This window comes from Miniopterus schreibersii (genome assembly GCF_964146895.1).
Source record: "Miniopterus schreibersii genome assembly, chromosome: 1".
In the NCBI taxonomy this organism is placed as follows: Eukaryota; Metazoa; Chordata; class Mammalia; order Chiroptera; family Miniopteridae; genus Miniopterus; species Miniopterus schreibersii.
Window position 1 is genome coordinate 152,039,643 of NC_138101.1, and position 16,354 is coordinate 152,055,996.

At 54.9% G+C, this 16,354-nt stretch overlaps 1 protein-coding gene across 1 annotated transcript in view; it reads right to left on the reverse strand.

Moving 5' to 3' along the window:
* Nucleotides 1–12,490, reverse strand: part of ONECUT1 (one cut homeobox 1) — a 35,840-nt gene extending 23,350 nt beyond the window's left edge. Inside the window, exon 1 of the mRNA XM_081131899.1 lies at nucleotides 11,183–12,490. Coding sequence (XP_080988025.1) covers nucleotides 11,183–12,287 — 1,105 coding nt within the window. The 5' untranslated portion in view covers nucleotides 12,288–12,490. The remainder of the gene's footprint in view (nucleotides 1–11,182) is intronic.
* Nucleotides 12,491–16,354: the final 3,864 nt, after the last annotated feature.

The following is a 16,354-nucleotide window of genomic DNA, read 5'->3' on the forward strand; positions in this document are numbered from 1 at the left end:
TTTTGGGTGATGTGACAGGACCCTCAACGCAGTGTCTCTGACTCGAACGTGCACATGAATCTCCTGGGGATCTTGTCAAGATGCAGATTGAGATTCAGTAGGTCTGGGGTGGAACCCGAGAGCCTGCATTTCTCCCCACGCTCCCAGAGGAGGCTGGTCTTGCTGCCTGGGAGCCAGACTTTGAGTGAGAAGGGCCGAAAGAACAGTAATAATTGTTTAGGTGCAGGAGAGTATGGAAACAATTTGTCGTATAGGACTCTAGAATTTGTGAGTAAATTTTGATCCCAAAAGAGATAAAAAGAAGTGAAATATTATATAATAATATATAAGATTATATATTATGTAATAATATTTAAGCTATGGAACTACAAGTTATTTTAGGAAAAGGGTAAGATAAATAAGTGATAAAGGGGCAAAAATAAAAATTACTTGCTCTTAAATTCTCAATGCCGACATTCTAATTCTCAACTTGGACTTCTATTAGATCACATGGGAGGCTTTTCCCCCAACATATATTCTCCTTGCCCTCTCCGGCGCCCCTAGAGGGGTCTGAGACCCTCTGGCCCCCCCCCCCCCCCGAAAACCAGAGCCTGGGGGCGCATCTGTTATTGACGCGTCGGTTTGGTACAAATTGTTGGGGTTGGGGAACCAGACAAAAGCAATCTTTCTCCTTCCCAATGTTAAAATTAAATAATGTACACTGCCTACGAAATATTATGTATCATATATTTAAGAAGGAAGCATAGTAACAAAATATCGGTGAAGGTAGCAAAAGAATTAGAGCCTCGGGTGCCTCGTGAACTCCCAGGAGCGCTCTCTCCTCCATCCCCTGGCTTTCCCGGCCAGAGGAACCACCACGCTCCTGAATTTTCCTCATCATTCATTTGTGGCTGTTTTTTTAAACAATACTTATGTATCTTCCAACAATAATTTATTTAGCATTGCTCGCTTTTGAGCTTTGCAAAAATGGTATTGCTCTGGTATGATCTTCTACAGCTTGCCCTTAAAAAAAGCAACACTGTTCTTAAGACGCAACTGTGCTGTTTGCGTAGCTGTGGCTCATTCATTTTCGTTACAGTGTACTTACTATACACTATATGAATACGTCACAATTTATTTTTTATTTTTATTTATTTCAATATCTTGCAACATCTTTGTCCTTTTATTTATTTGTTTTTTTTTCCTTAACTGAGGATAAATTTATTGATTTTAGAGATGGGGGTGGGGAGAAACATCGATCGGTTGCCTCCCTCCCGCGTCCCAGGGAATGAACCTGGGTATGTGCCTTGACCGGGAATCGAACCCACCATCTTTTGGTGTTCGGGATGATGCTCCATCCTACTGGGCCACCCGGCCAGGGCCATCAAGTGAATGCATTCCCCGTCAGTGGACAGTTGACTGTTTCTGTTTTCTTCTCTAATGAACAATACTGCTATAAACCATTTTGCACACATCTCCAGGAATGTCTGTAAATTTTTCTTGAGTATATACCAAAGATTTAGAGTTGCTGGATAGAAGCAGGTTCAGGTTTATAAGATAATGACAAATTATCTTTTGAAGCAACAGTGCCAATTTACATTCCCACCGGCAGTGTAGGACTTCCTGATGGTCCAGTGTCCCTGCCAACGGCTTGTGCTATTAGGATGCAGGAATCGCAGTCTCAGACTGCAGCATCTCTGTGCCAGAAGGCAGCACTCCCGACTGGTTGGACCGTTTCCTCCTGGCCACCGACAGGAGAGCCTGGCCCTGAGACTCTGCCCAAGATGGGCGCCTGGGCCTTACACCTTGTTGAACCCTGACTTTGGGACAGAGCACTGAACTGAGAAAACAGACTTTGAGTGGATACACAGTCACCATAGAAGGCAATCGATCATAGGAGGTGGGACCTGAAAGGGCCCCTAAGGCCAAATCCTTCATTCTACATTTAAGGAGACTGAGGCCCAGAGAGATTCAAGGACTTGACAAGTTCTTGGAGCTAATTAGTGCAAGGACCTGTCTCTGGGGCTCTTGATGTTTTACTCCAGGGTTTTAAAAAAATTTGTTTTGCCTGTTTTAGTAATTTAAGGTGGCATAACATGATCTATTAAATTAACGACTCTGTAAATATTCAAATAACTGCCCATTTATTTTTTAAAAGGTGGTTGGTTGATTTAAGTGACTGATAAATTTGATAACTTTAGCTTCTTTGCTTATGAAGTCAACAGGGGGAATATTGAATTTCAACGAGATAAGTAGGGAAAAGATGCCATCTCCACAATTATGGTTCTCAATATGCAGACTTAACAGTATTAAAAGATACCCATTCCCTGGGGAAAAGAATCCCCAATTTTATAACTGATCATCACCTGCCCCTCTTCCCCCCAGGAAAATGCTAGGCACTGCCCTAAGAAGCCCTTTTGCAAGGAAGGCAAACTTCAAATTTAGTCAGTTCCAATTCATCCCACTCTTATGAACCCTCATAATCAAGCCACGGCAAGAGGCTGGGAACTATGTGCACAATGTGGCAAAATAGTCTCAGTAACCTGATGGTTTATAATCTCATTTGGCTTTACATGTGAATGTAGAAAAACACTCAGAAAGAAACCAATTTGCAGCTGAGGTACTTCATGCGCTTCAGAGTTTGCCTAATAATGAAATAGGGCATGATCCTGTGCAGGGGAATCTGTCTCCATGCATTAAAGGCAGTAAAGTGGAAGTACGGAGAGGGAAAAGGGCTGCTTAATAGCAAGGGTGTTGGCCTGAAGGAACGTGGCTCCGAAGCCTGCAGTGAACATTTTCATTCAGGACCCCTCCCCGCACACAGACACACCTCCCTTGCCCATCTCTACCCCAAGAGTTTATTTACCGGTTTAAAATATCTTTTGGTTTAGCAATGCCTGTAGGCTGGCGATAAAAGATTTCTGTGAGCCCATCCCTCTTTTAACATCAGGGTAAAACTCAGGAGCTGTTTGTTACTGCGGGGTGGGCAAGAACACCCAGTCACTTTGCTAGGAATGCTGAGCAAATGGTACCGAGGTACTTCTGGTTCAGGTTTTCCTCCCAGCAGTCATTTTAATCAGCACTTCCCCCTATTTAATGAGCCAGTAGAGCCATTACATAATCACCCAGCTCACTAGATTAATGATGAAAAGAGGAACTGATTTTTCCAGTTGCGTCATTTGAAGTAAATGTTAACTTTCTTTTCTGAGTCCTTAGTTAACCGCATTAGTGTGACAAATATGTCTTTGTCTAGCATAAGTAATTAGAATTTAATCACTTTAACTGCATCTTAATTACCTCAAATGAATTGAAGGGATATTTAATAGCAAAGATTAAATTGCCTTAATGAACGATTTTTGTGACTCCATCAATACTTGCATCGCGTTGGCCACTCCTCTCACGCACTGAGCCTGCAGTGAGCAGGGGGGTCACTAGGTGGCGCGCTCCGCTCGCTTATTTGTTTAATTTCCCCCATTGATCTGTTTTAGAAGACAACAGGAAAGAAAGCGAAAAGTACATAGTTTATTGTGTTCCTTTGATAACCTCTCTTTGGGACTATGAGATCATCACCAGATGCGAAAACGAAAGCAGTGATTTCAGAAACTGTCGATTCTGAGTGTCCTATGGCCTATGCAAAGGGAGATGAGAAACACATGGATAACTGGAAACACACGGTATTTGATGGAAATTGTAAGTTGCCCTCTGGATGGTTGCCAACTTATATACAGAGTTTTAGTCAATTTATTATTTTTTAGTGCAGAGTCCTAAAATATGAATAATAGGCGAGCTTTGGAATAGCAAGACGGGCGCTGATGTGAAGCCAAGAAATGTAATTGCTGTGCAAGTACAGATCCGAAGACCAATGCCTGGAAGTATAGGAGGCTTGGGCCTTTGGGCCCTCCTCCAGGCATGGGTCCCAATGGGCCAGTCCTACCCACAGAACACATCTAATGAGATGGGTCTTGCCCATCAATAATTGTTTAAGTGAACAAATGGATAGGGAGACTTGGGTTCCACATCTAGCTCTGTTACGGACTTACATTCCCTCTCGCTGCTTCTTCAAAAGAGAGCAATAAAAAGTCTCGCTTATAAGTCTTGAGTAAAAAGGAAATAATTTTCCATAAGTGACTCTCTTTGGGAGTCTCATGGGGAAGACACACACTCTCTAATTTCAAGACCTGTATTATGCGGAGACTTTCTAGAGTGGGTGTTTATGATAGAGAATGAGACATTTCTGCATTTGGGGTCCACTGACCTGGCAGACCTGTACGAGCAATAGAGGCACAGGGAGGAGGGCAAGGGGGTTCTGGGCTGTGAGCTGGGAAACCTGAGCTCCTGAGCTGTGCTATCACAGGTAAGTTATTTAACCTCATCGTAGAGAGACACAGGGGAAGTAGTAGTAACTACCACATAAACTAGTGGTTCCCAAACTTCGCTGCATATTAAAATCAACTCAAGCTCTTAAAAATCCCAGTGCCCAGGTCATGCCCTATACCAATTATAGCAGAATATCTAGGGTTGTAGCCAGGAATCTTTTTTAAAAAGACGAACATCTCTGTGCCTAGCATGTATCTGACTAACAGAAAGTGCACCGCAGACATAAGATTCTTCCTTGGCAATTGCCAAACTGCCAAATCTGATGGGTTGTGCTTCAGGGTCTGGTTCTGTTCAGCTGTTGTCTTATCAAATTGTCTCACCTAAACGAGAAGAACACTTCTAGAACCTAATTTGTTCCAACTTTATGATAATATAATTTCTTTTGGGAGGAATATAATATCACTCTATAGCAAGACCCTGTGATAAAACATAAATCTGAATGTTTGTATCAAAACAATCAGATTGTCTTGTGATTGGCCACCTAACCCAATCCTATCACTTCAGGAGGAAATAAAGCTTCATTACTATTAACATACTTGTGTTAAAATAAAAACCTATGAAAATCTATTGATAGAAGACAGGAATTCACATTACAAATAAGTTTTTTTCTTATTACTGAACTCTCCGAGGCTGACACTTTCCATGTGGAAATAATATAGCATTTTCCTCCCAAATGCGCTTTTTCACCGTATTTAAATAGGTACACAATGAAAACAGTATTTAATGAATAGTCATTGAATGCTTTTATCCAGAATTATAAGAAACCTACTCTCTAACTACCATGACTTCAATAAGATCCTCCTTCCGTTGCTGCCCTAGGGGACCATTCAGTCTTACCAAGAGTGTGGAAATTCTGCTGTTTTAACAGGGACTGAAATGAAATTAGTCATTTCTCATCCAACCCAACAAGACTTCCTGGTTAATTTAAACATTAAGTTGGTGTTTATTCTGATATGTGGAGCTTACAAAGAGCACTGAGCGCTGTTACCTGAAGGGCAAGGCTTTTTCTAGCTATGGATTCTGGGGAGCAAGACACCGAAACCCTCCTCGCTAATTACCCACCTTCATCAGATTTCAGGATTTTCTTTCTTACCAGGAAATCAACAATACATTTTACCGACATACTCTGTAAGAACTGTTTCTTTTGAGAACTTTGGGTAGCAGCATCTGTTTGATTAGCTGAATTCGCCATGAATGTGGAAATGATGACATCAAAACAGCCCCTGTAACAACTCCTTAAAGACCTCGTAGATTAGAGATGACTATAGATTTTCCCCAGCACGGATCAAAGGGACTGAATTGAACGTTTTAGCTTAATGATCCAACCCCTGTCACACCCATAGGGACTCGAATTCCGATTTTATAAGCAGGTGTGCACATGCACTCAGCCGCACGCAGGAAGCTGCCAGAGAGGGAGGGAAAGATCAACCACCTGATCGACGAGAATAGGTTTGATCTTTTCGATTACTTGACTGTGGCAGTGTATATTCCTGACGGGCTCTTACAATGTCTCACAAACTTCTGAATATTGGCTGTTAGTTTTCGTTTTCTCACTACAACTCTCCCAAGACACCCCAGCCACCTTCCCGGGCGGAGAGCGTCTGCAGCCGGAGGCGCGCCCGCGGTGCCCTGTCCAGGGTCCTGACGCCGCGCCAAGGCTCCAACGCCCTTTCCCCACCCACCCGGCACCGGAGGAAACAAAGACATCCAGGCTCGAGGCCCCAGAGCAGCCTCCCAACTTCCATCAGTCAGCTGGAAGGGGAAACAACAAAACAAAGGAGCCGCTGTTCCGCCCTCTGGGTTCGACAGCCCTCGGCTCCAACCTTCCTCCGACAGCCAGAGTCACCTTCTCTACTCTGACCCTGCTTTTCTCCAATAAAAACATGCCAGCAAAAGTATAATTCGGAGAGAAAATCCGAGCACGCATATTGTTTGGGTAGGTTAGAGTTGGAGTGTACTTTGGGGGGTGGGGGTGGGGGGAGTGGTGGCAATTTTGTGTCATCACTGGGTAATATTAAGGCATTGTTGGAGACCGAGACAGATCCACTAGCTAGCCTTTTCTACCTCCTCCACACCCTCACTCTATCAAAAGGGTTACCGGTTTGAAATCCCTGGGACAATTCCACAGCCGGTTGAACCACGGAGGATTGCTGCGCGCCAGGCGCGGGCCCGCAGGGGGCGCGCGCGGCCGCCCCAGCCCAGCGCGCCCGCTCCCAGGGAAGGTGAACCCCGACGAGGGCAGGAGCCCTGCTCCCCGCGGCGCGCTCCCGGCTCGAAGCTTGAAGATAAAGAAAGCCGTGCCCTGGGCTAGTTAGTGGCTCTGAGGCTACAACACACCTTGCCATGTGATGGCACAGTCCGGCCCAATCGCCCGTTGGCCCGGCTGGGTCTCTAGTGACCTCAGCAGCTCTGGGTCAGGTGGGTCGCTCCGGCCAACTCCGACCATCCTCGTTGTGCTTCCCAGGGGCTGGGTGGGGGCTGCGCCGCGGGCAGGACAGCCGGTGGCCCTTTGAACAGGCCGCGGTGTTTACTTATCTCAGGTGGCTGACCCCAGGGTTGCCATACCAATAACCGTCAGGCCTCCTCAAGCCCCAGAAGCAGGTCTTCCCCACCCTAGTCAAACCACGTGCACACTGCTTCCTAACCCCACGAGCTCCTTTCTTTCCTCACGAGGGGTCTGTGCTCCCTAGCGGGGATGGCAACAGGAAACTTTTGTCTCATGCGCTTGAAGGGTCAGCCATGGGCTGCACGACAGGCCCACGGAGAACCTTCTGGTAACTGTCCCCAAGAGCGAGGCTTTTTGGTTTCCTGTTAGGCTGGAGTGTGTGGGGTCTCCAGCCAGCTCTCCGGGTGCCACCATTCCAATTAGCCACCATTCGGCCTGGGGGGTGAAGGTGGGGGCATCGGGGATCCCTAGGTCTCCGTCTGACAACTGGCCCAGTCCCCGGCCACTCTGGGAGGAGACCATCCCAGACCTTCTGGGGACGCGCTGCTCACGGATTCGAGACCGCGGCTGCGGGCCGCGCCCCGCCGGCCCTTTGTTCCGGCCGCCGGCTGCCAGCAGCTGCACTGCGCGCCAGGCCGGTCGCTGCGGAGACCTGGGGCTCGAGGGAACCAATCCGCCCGGCGCCTTCTCTCCCTGCTCTAGGGCGCAGGCACCCTTCCAGTTCCCGCGCCCCACACCCCCAGTCCTGGCGGTTCCCCCGGCCGGCCTGGGCCCGGGAGTCTGAGGATTGGGGAAGTGGGGTTCCCAGAGCCAGCATCGCACTCCTGCTGGACTCCCGTGGCCCAGGGAAGCGAGGGGACAGTTGAAATGTCACCCGCCGGGATAAATATTAACAAAAAGCAAATGAACTTGCGCGGGGGCCTGTTATCAATCAACCAGGCCGCAAGGCCACTTATGGCAAACACAACCCAGGTTGGCCAGGGCGAGACTTTCTCATGGCCACCTCCTGGCCCGATCTCCCTGCCCCCCAGCCCCCTCCAGCCCGCCCCCTCCCGCACACGCACCTCCACCCCGGCCCTTGTCTAAGTCGCTCTGGAACAAATTCCCCACAGGAAGGGGGCGCAGTCCGGATGCGGGAGACCCGGCCGGCGCCGTGGTGCCCTTTGGAGGTTTCTTGCCTCCAGGTACGAAAGGGTCCGAGTGGCCCAGCGCGCGCACCTGCCCGAGCCCAGGGCCTGCGGGCCCTCGCCTCCCAGGTCCCCGCTGTTGCGCCAGCTGGTGGGTGCGCGTCGCAGTCTCTTCCGGCGCTGGCAGCTCCCCTAGTGCGGTGGACGCCTCCTGGAATCTTTAATTGGAAACTAATCTCCTTGCGTTTTAATAGGCGCCCACGTCAGAGGCGGGGCACCCACCCACCCGCACAGCCCGGCCCGCCCACCCCACCTGGGACGAGATGCCGCGCGCGTCTGGTTCTGCTGCACTTCAGTGGGACAGCAGCAAGTATTGCATTGAGGGAACAAGTATTGATTTTTCAAAGGTAGTTAATTTGGTGAGAATCTCCTCCTGTCTCCCGTCTTCCACCAGGAGATGCAATTTCATAACGAGAAGGCACCGCCCCAAACACACGGCCACGTGTGAAGGGCTTGGTTCTCCGCAGCAAACGGCGCGGAACCTGGGGCACGGGAGGGGCAGAGACAGGCCACTCTCCCTCCCACCCGCACGGGGCCGACCGCGGAGGGCCGCAGCCTCGCGGGGCAGGGACGCGGCTGAGGGCCTCTGAGCGCAGCGGCGCGCACAGCTGCACGGAGCGTCTCGGTGCGCGGGAGGCGGCGACGGGGAGGCGGCGGCAACGCTGCGCAGCTGCAGCCGACGTGCCCCGCGACCCCTGCTGAGCCTCCCGCCAAGCCCAGCAGAGATCACTGAGGGGGTTCAAGAAACGGCCTCACTTACATTTACTTTTTATAAATAACGGTGTTAACGGAACGGCTGGTAGTTCTTCCGTGGCGTAAAAATAGGCGGTGGCTTTTGCAGCAGAATGGCATTGCTCCGGGTCTCTCCGCTCGCGCGCTCCTCCCAGCGCTCCCCACCCCCTTAATTACGCCAAAGAAAGAAAAATGGGAGGTCACGACGCTCCATCCGGGTCTCGGCGTGCGGCGTCCGTTTGGGATTAGGGGGCCAAACGTGTGTCTGGCCAGAGTCTCCGACCCCCCCCCCCAAAAAAGGCCGTGTGTCTGGGGCCCAGGATGCCCCGGCCCCGGCTGCTGGGCCTCAGGCGCCCGCCCGTTGGATAGCCTCTGGGTCCCGCGGCCTCGGCCAGCACGCCGCCCGCGCCTCGGGCGTGCGGGTCCCGGCTTTCCGGCTCCCGCTCAGCAGCACTGCGGCGCCCAGGCCTGGAGGTCGGAGCGCGCTCACGCAGGACAGGGCCCTACACCGGGCGTCCAGGGCTCGGGATCGTCTCTGAACAGAACCTGTCAGTCTGTCCTTCCCGGCGGCAACAGGAGGCAAGGAGGGAGGAAGGCTCATTGAAGTCCCGAGCGAGCGCCTTCGCGGGGTGGCGGGTGGGGGACGGGGTTCCCAGGGGGCGCCCCTCCACTTCCACCAACCCTCTGCGCCCACCCCCGCCAGTCCGTGCGGACACTGCCTGGGCAAAAGGTCCTGAAGCCCCGCACGAGTGTGGCGTGGGCGCGTGAAGAGGCGCTGATCACCTTGGGCACCGGCAGAACCGGCGCGGGCAGGGGCGGGAAAGCCGTTTCTTGCACCCCCCCAGAACTTCAGCTGCGCTCGGGTCTCGGTCGGCCCGCGGGCCGGGGGGCGGCTGCGCACAGCGCTGGACAGGACGGCAGCGTCGCCGAAGCCCGGCGGGCACCCGGCCGGCCTCTCCCTCCCCCTCTCCTGCTCCGGGCTTCCCGCGTGGGGCCTTTGCTGGGAGAGAAGAGCGCGGGACTGAGGTCCCGCCAGCGCGCGCTCGGGAGGGGAGGCCCGGAGCGCCCCGACCCGAAGGTGGCTTTGGGTCGCCTCCCGGCTCCAGCCGCGGGCTCCCCGGCCCGCCGGCCCCCGCCTCGCTCTGGCTTCCCATTGGCCCGCGCGGGGTGGGGGAGGGGGCTGGCCTCTCGCTTTGATTTCAGTCTGTGAAGCTGCTCAGCGCCCCCGGCTCCGCGCGGATTGACTGTCTCTCGTTCTCCAGGGACGAATTGACCGAGAGCGATCAGTTAATTAACAAACCCGCACGCCGGCTTTTACCTTTCTCTTCCCCAGGACTCCGGCCAGGGCGCCGGGGCTGAGGCTGGGGGGCTGCGGGTGGTGTGTGTGAACTCAGGAGTCAGTCCGCTCAGCCCCGGTCTCACCAAACCGAGCCCGCCCTCGGCGCCCCCTGGCTCTGCCTCCCCTCGTGTCCTCTGCCCTCAGAGGTCGCGGAATCCGCACGAAATCCCTGGTGCCGTTCAGGCTGGACTCAGCTGTCCCCTGGGCGAGCGACCGGCCGGAGCCTGCGGGCACCTGGGCCTGAAGAGGCGGGGTGCTTGGCGCTGTGTGTGCAGCGCCGCCCAGACCTTCCCGCTAAGCTCGGAAACGCCCGGGCGTCGGGGTTTGGGGCCCGCGAGACCTCTGCTCGCAGACTTGGGGGCCATTTCCACACTCCCACCCTCCCCTGCACTGGGATTCAGACGAAACATCACGCAGAGGAATAAAAATGAAAACGCGAAGTCCTAACCGACAGGCGACAGAGGCTGTCCCCGGGCTCGGCGGGGAACTCCCTTGTTGCCCCGTCGCCTCACCGGGACCTCCGCCCCGCGGGTCTCCCTCCGCGTTCACAGCCGGGCCGTAGCGGGCGCGCGCCAACCCTTGCGGGGCGGCCGCCGCTCAGGGCTTTAGGACCTTCCGCCCGAACTCTGACTGCGCCGCCCGCCACCCTCCTCCCCGCACCCGCCCCGCGCCAACAGAGTTCGTGCGGGAGGGGAGTCGCCGCAGCGAGTTCAGGTCAACATTGGCAGGCAGCTCCAGCCCTGCGCGCGGGTAAGTGCCAGGCGCGTAGTTCCAGGCACGTGTTGCCTCCCGGTCCCCGAACCCGAGTGCCCAGCCCAGGAGCGAAGCACAGACGACGCCTGGCCAGGTGCGGGGATTTGCCTGCGCTTCCGGCAGTGCGAGCTTCCCGCACGAATGCGCCCCCGCAGCGGCGGGGACCGTGCCACACAGCTCCCGGAGCCTTCCACAGCCCGTCTGCCGCCTGGAGCCGCATGCCGGCTCTTCCAGGCCCGAGGATCCCCCCCTCGGGAAAAGGAAGACGGGGTGAAGCGGTCCCAGCGCTCTCTCCTTTCCGCCCTCCTTCGGTCCCTAGGCTTCCCTGCTGCTTCTCTCCCCGCGCGCCCAACACCTCGGCCCGCTCACCTGCTAAGCGGAGCGCAGACATGCGTTGGAACTCCGGCTCCTGCAGCCACTTCCACATCCTCCGGAAGGTCTCCCGGCCAGACTTGAGTTTGCTCCAAGGTTTGGGGTTGCGCAGCAGGTCCGAGAGGGTCCCTTGGGAACGGCAGAGCACCCTCTGCGCGAAGATGGCCTGTGGGATGCTGTAGCGCTTGAGCTCGGTGGTGATACGCTGCGCCACCTCTTTGGTATTGATCTCTTCCATTTGTCCTGAATTACTTCCATTGCTGACCTGCGCGCCGGTCACGGACGGGTTGGGCTCCCGGGCTGTGCCCAGGAGCTGCCCGTGGCCCTGGGCGTTCAGGTGGGCGTGGGGGTGGTGCGGAGGAAGGCCGTTGATGGGTACCATGCCGGCTGAGGTGGGCGTGAGGTGCTGCTCCCCGTGACGTCCCAGCATGGCCGGGTGGTGGGCTTCGAAGCCGTTGGGGGTGAGCATCTTGTCGGTGGGCATGGCGGCGCCAGGGTGAGCATAGTGGGGGAGCCCTTGCTGAGAGTTGTGGATGCCACCCAGGCCGGAACCGGAGAGGGGCGAGAGGCTCTGGCCCATGCCAGCCACGTCCTTGTGGTAGGGGGTATAGAGGTTATTCATGGAGGCCAGCCCGCGCTCGTCCCGCATGAGCGTGAAGCTGCCGCTCACGTTGCCCGCCAGGCGCTGGTGGTGGTGCGGGTGGTGGTGGTGATGGTGGTGGTGGTGATGGTGAGGGAACTTGTCCGAGACGGTGGAGATGGGCGGCAGCGGCTGCAGAGGGGTTAAGGTGGTGTAGGTGGTGGGCATGCTCATACCTGGGGGAGTCTCGCAGGCCATGGTCATCGTGGGGTGGAGGGGGCCGGCCAGGCTGTGCTCGGGGGCCCGGTGGTGGTGGTGGTAGTCGCCGCCGCCCCCGCCGCCGTCCAGCAGGGACGCCATGCCCATGGAGCGCGGGTGCGCGGGGGGCAGGTGGCTGCCGCGGTGCGCCACGGAGCTTCGAGCGTGGGGGCTGCCGCCCAGCAGGTCGGCAGGGGCGGGCACCGGCTCATGGCTCACCCCGTGCAGCTCGCCGATCGCCTCCATGGTCAGCTGCGCGTTCATCGTGATCCGGGCGAGCGGGCGGCGGACACAACATCGATGAGGCCGGACGAGGCGGCAAAGGCGCACGGAGTCCGGTCTTCACATCGGCTGCCTGCGACTGCCGCCTGCCTGCCTTCCTCTCGCTGTGGGGCTCTGTCTCCCTCTCTGCGCGTCTCGCCTTCCCTCTTGCCCCCACCTTCCCCTCTGCGTCCTCGGTTTTTTTTTTTTTTTTAATATTAATTTCCAAAAAGGATCCTCACCGTTGGGTGAGCCCTGCGTCCCCAGCCCCCTTGCCCCTGGCCCCCTCTCGCCCCTCTCCTTCCTAGAATTGTGAGGTCCCGGGCTCCCCTGACGCAGCCCGCGCGCCCTCCGCGGCCGCTGCCCGCCGGCGCCGCTGGCCAGCTCGAGCCATGGCTGGGTTACTGTCGCCGCCTCTGTGGCCGCGGTGCCGCCGCCGCCGCCGCCGCGGCCCGCCCTCACGCCCGCGGTGCAGCGCGCAGGCGCGCGGCTCGGCCCCGCCCCTTCCCCGCCCCCTCCCGCGCCGCCCGTGATGTCCCGGTACAAACGGAGGAGGGGTCCGGCGCCCTGCCCGCGGCGCCGGGTGGCCGGGCTCGCCGCGCGCACGTGGGGAGAGGCCTAGCGTCCAGAGCGACCTGGGGCGGCCGCCGCAGCCCCGGGAGACCCGCGCGCCTGTCCGGCCCCCGGCTCGGGTGGGCTCCCCTCCCAGCCCCGGGCTGCACAGAGCGGGTGGTGCGCCCTGCCCGCAGGGCCGAAGGCCCTCCAGCTGCGGCCTCCGGGCGCTTCGCCCGGGGCGCTGAGGCTGTGCCATCACTCCTTCCACCCTGGCCCCCCAAGCTTTATCGCCCGGAGGGCTTCTGGGAGCCCACGTCTTCCCCATCCTCAGGGAACAGGTACCTTGAAGGCTTTGGTCAGCTTGGCGGCTGTTAACCCAGAAATCTCGGACCTCCCTGATAATCCTCTGCCCACCCCCTCCTCTGCCATGCTCTGGGAGAGGGGAGCGCAGTGCCAAGAGTCCCAGCCCGGGCCATACCTCGCTGTCTCCCGCCGGCTGGGTCCTTCTCTGGCTCAGCTGACAATTAAGACCGTGCGTCGCTTCGCCAATGACAGTGTGTGTGTGTGTGTGTGTGTGTGTGTGTGTGGGGTGTGCGTTGGGGGCGGGGAGTGCCAAGCTAACTTCTGGGTGCTGGAGGGGCCGCTGAGGCTCAGGCCGTTCGCCCGGCCCCTCCATGGCCCTCCTGGTAAAGCACCCAGAAGCCACTGCTTGCGGAAGGACTGACAGCCGCAGGGTGGACCAGGCGCGCGGGTCTCCGCTCGGCCCGTGGGGACGCCCTCTTCCCAGCGTCCCCGCGAGAAGCCTCCAGATTTGAAAATCAATTCAGCTTCAGGCGTAACTGTCCGCTTCTCACAATCACGCTCCAATCCAGAATCGAACTTGGTCCTTGAGCCTGGTGGGGGCCCGTGGGGAGGCCCCCAGTGTGGGGCGTACACCAGGCTGCCACAGGCCCTGGCGGCTTTCTTTCATTTACAAAGGCAAGAAAAAAAAATTCTGTAACAAAAGGCAGAGCCGTGTCCGCTTAGGTGCTTTCATCCCTCAGAGAAAGGACAGATGTGCCCATTGTCAGGCTCTTGGCAGTTACGACCGGGTCAGCGCCAAGCCTCAGCCCCGGGCGAACGGTGGTCACAGTGGGGGACTGCCTCTCAAAGCCTGGGTATCTGGGCCCGGACCCGGAACGAGGTGTGTGTGGCCTGTACTGGTTCAAACTCAAATTGTAGGTTCCTTTGCGGGAACACCCCCTAAGGGCCCACCAGTGGTGTCTCCACTGAAACAGAGACCTAGGAGAGACCGGGGCTGGGGTGGTGGGAGTAGAGGTGACTGGCTCCCTTAGGCAAAAGCTTGGGCAGGCCTACCCTTAGGGGAAAATTCCCACCAGCTAAGGCATGAGCAGGCCCATCTCTTTGCCCAGGTTCCTGCAGCCACCAGGCAACATCATGATCCAGGTAGGTCAAGACTGGTGGGTACAGTCAGTGAACCTGACTTCCTTGAAAGTGGTCATGTCCTGGGATTGATCTGACTGGTTCCATCACCGGAGACACTCCTATCTTGTCCAAACAATGCCTACAGAGGCCCTGGAAATGGGAATCTACCTCAGTGGACTTGGCATCTACTTGCACAGTGAACATTTAGGAATTTAAGACCCCAGAGAGGGAAAGATCTTTGGGAAAAATACACTGACATAAAGAAACCCAGAAAACAAAATTACTCTATTTAAACTTATCTACAGGTATCTATTCATATGCCCAAGCATAAAGTGTACTTTCTGCCTCGCGGATCATAATATGTTGGTGGGAAGCTTCACTTTTGTTTTCTTACTGTTTCTGTTCTCTTCTGTTCCAGCACAGAGCATGTGGCTCTTGTATGAGACCAAACAATGGGTTAAAGTAGCAGGCAGCCTTTGAGCTAAACTGCTGTCTCCCTACACCCCCATATTCTAATCCCTTGGAAATTATTGATTTGCCCTTATGACAACTCTCTTCCCAAAAGGCAGTTTGTTAAAAGAAAGAAGTAAATACCACCAAGTGCACAAATTGTTCATGGTTTTCTCTTTGTGGAACTAATTAGGGACTTGATCCTGGAAACCCTCCTTCACGTGAGGCTTCTGGCTGAGCCTCGGAAGCTACCTGAAGAGGCCGGGATCAGGTGAGCTCAGCTCCCCTACTCCCCTTATGAAGAGGGGGACTGGTTCAGTGTTGGTCCCCAAAGGAGAAATCAAGGAAAAGATCTGGAGGAGCGCTATATTTGTTGAGCTAATACGTGTGCGGGACTTGCTTTGGTTTGCAAATCTCCCTAATTTTTCTTGGCTAGTCATGCTATTATAGTTAACCACTGTTTTCCTGTAGTTGACTGAGTTGCAGTGATTTCTCAGAAACATTTTATTCTTACTTGACTTCTTGGAAGATTTTCCTATACTAAAGAAAGGGACAGATGCTCTTAGGCCTACTTAAAGAGAATGAGTGTGTGTGTGTGTGTGTGTGTGTGTGTGTGAGGGGGTGGGGAGACTAGACAGATTGCCAACTGCTGGAGGGTTGGAACAGCTTTTTGTCATTTCGTTCTTTCCCTCCCTTCCCTCGTCCAGTGCCCAGCATGAGGGCTGGCACCCATCAGGTGCCCTATGGGGGAATGAAACATTTAAACCCAAGGAGGAGTTCCTTGAAACTATTTGGTTGGCCAAGTGTATTACAGGATGCTGCATGTTTCTTTACAACAGTCAAGAAGTTTGAGGGGAGGGCTTATTGTCAGCCGGTTAGATTTTGAGTACCTTCAGGGAACTAAAAAAATAGTGTCAATCACCACCACAAAATTACGTACATGTATATTATTTAAGAAAAATATAGATGTATATTATTTAAGACTGTTGACTGGATGCTTGTTGCTGGTAATATTTTTGGTGTGGAAACAAGGATTGCAGACTGCTTGTTTTGTAAATATTGGGGTGGTGATGACGGTGATCAGGCAGGTGCAATCTTTCCTATGCTGGGTGGGCTAGAGCTTGCCAGGTGACCCTATTAAGCTTAGAAAAGAGAATGAAAATAAGTCCATTCCTCCACATGCTGGCCCCACAAGCTTTTCTGAAACTCTCCTTCAGCTTCGGAGTTACTGCTTTAGTTCTCTTTGTGAGTAAGAGAGAGGTAGCATATGGCCCAGTCCCAGTTTCCAGGGCCATTCAGAGAAATGTTTCTAGCCCCTCTGAGACGTCAAATGTTTACTTCCCATTTGCTGGCCCCACAAACAGCGAGCCTGGGTGTCAGGGCAGATCCCCGCCCCTTGCCCCCCTCCAGTGGGAGGCCTACTCCTTGGCCAGAGCCTCGGAAGGTAACTCACCAGTGTTTCTGATGCCTGTAGCAAGCCTCAAATTAAAGTCCTGGTGAGGAACCATTTCTTTGGTGTCTGGCAACAGTATACCGGTCACAACTTGGTAACTGTGGGGTGAAGGATTTGGTGGCGTTTTCTGCCGGGTTCTCTCGTCTTCCTCCCACCTCTGGAGAAATGCAATTCAGAAAATTGCTGT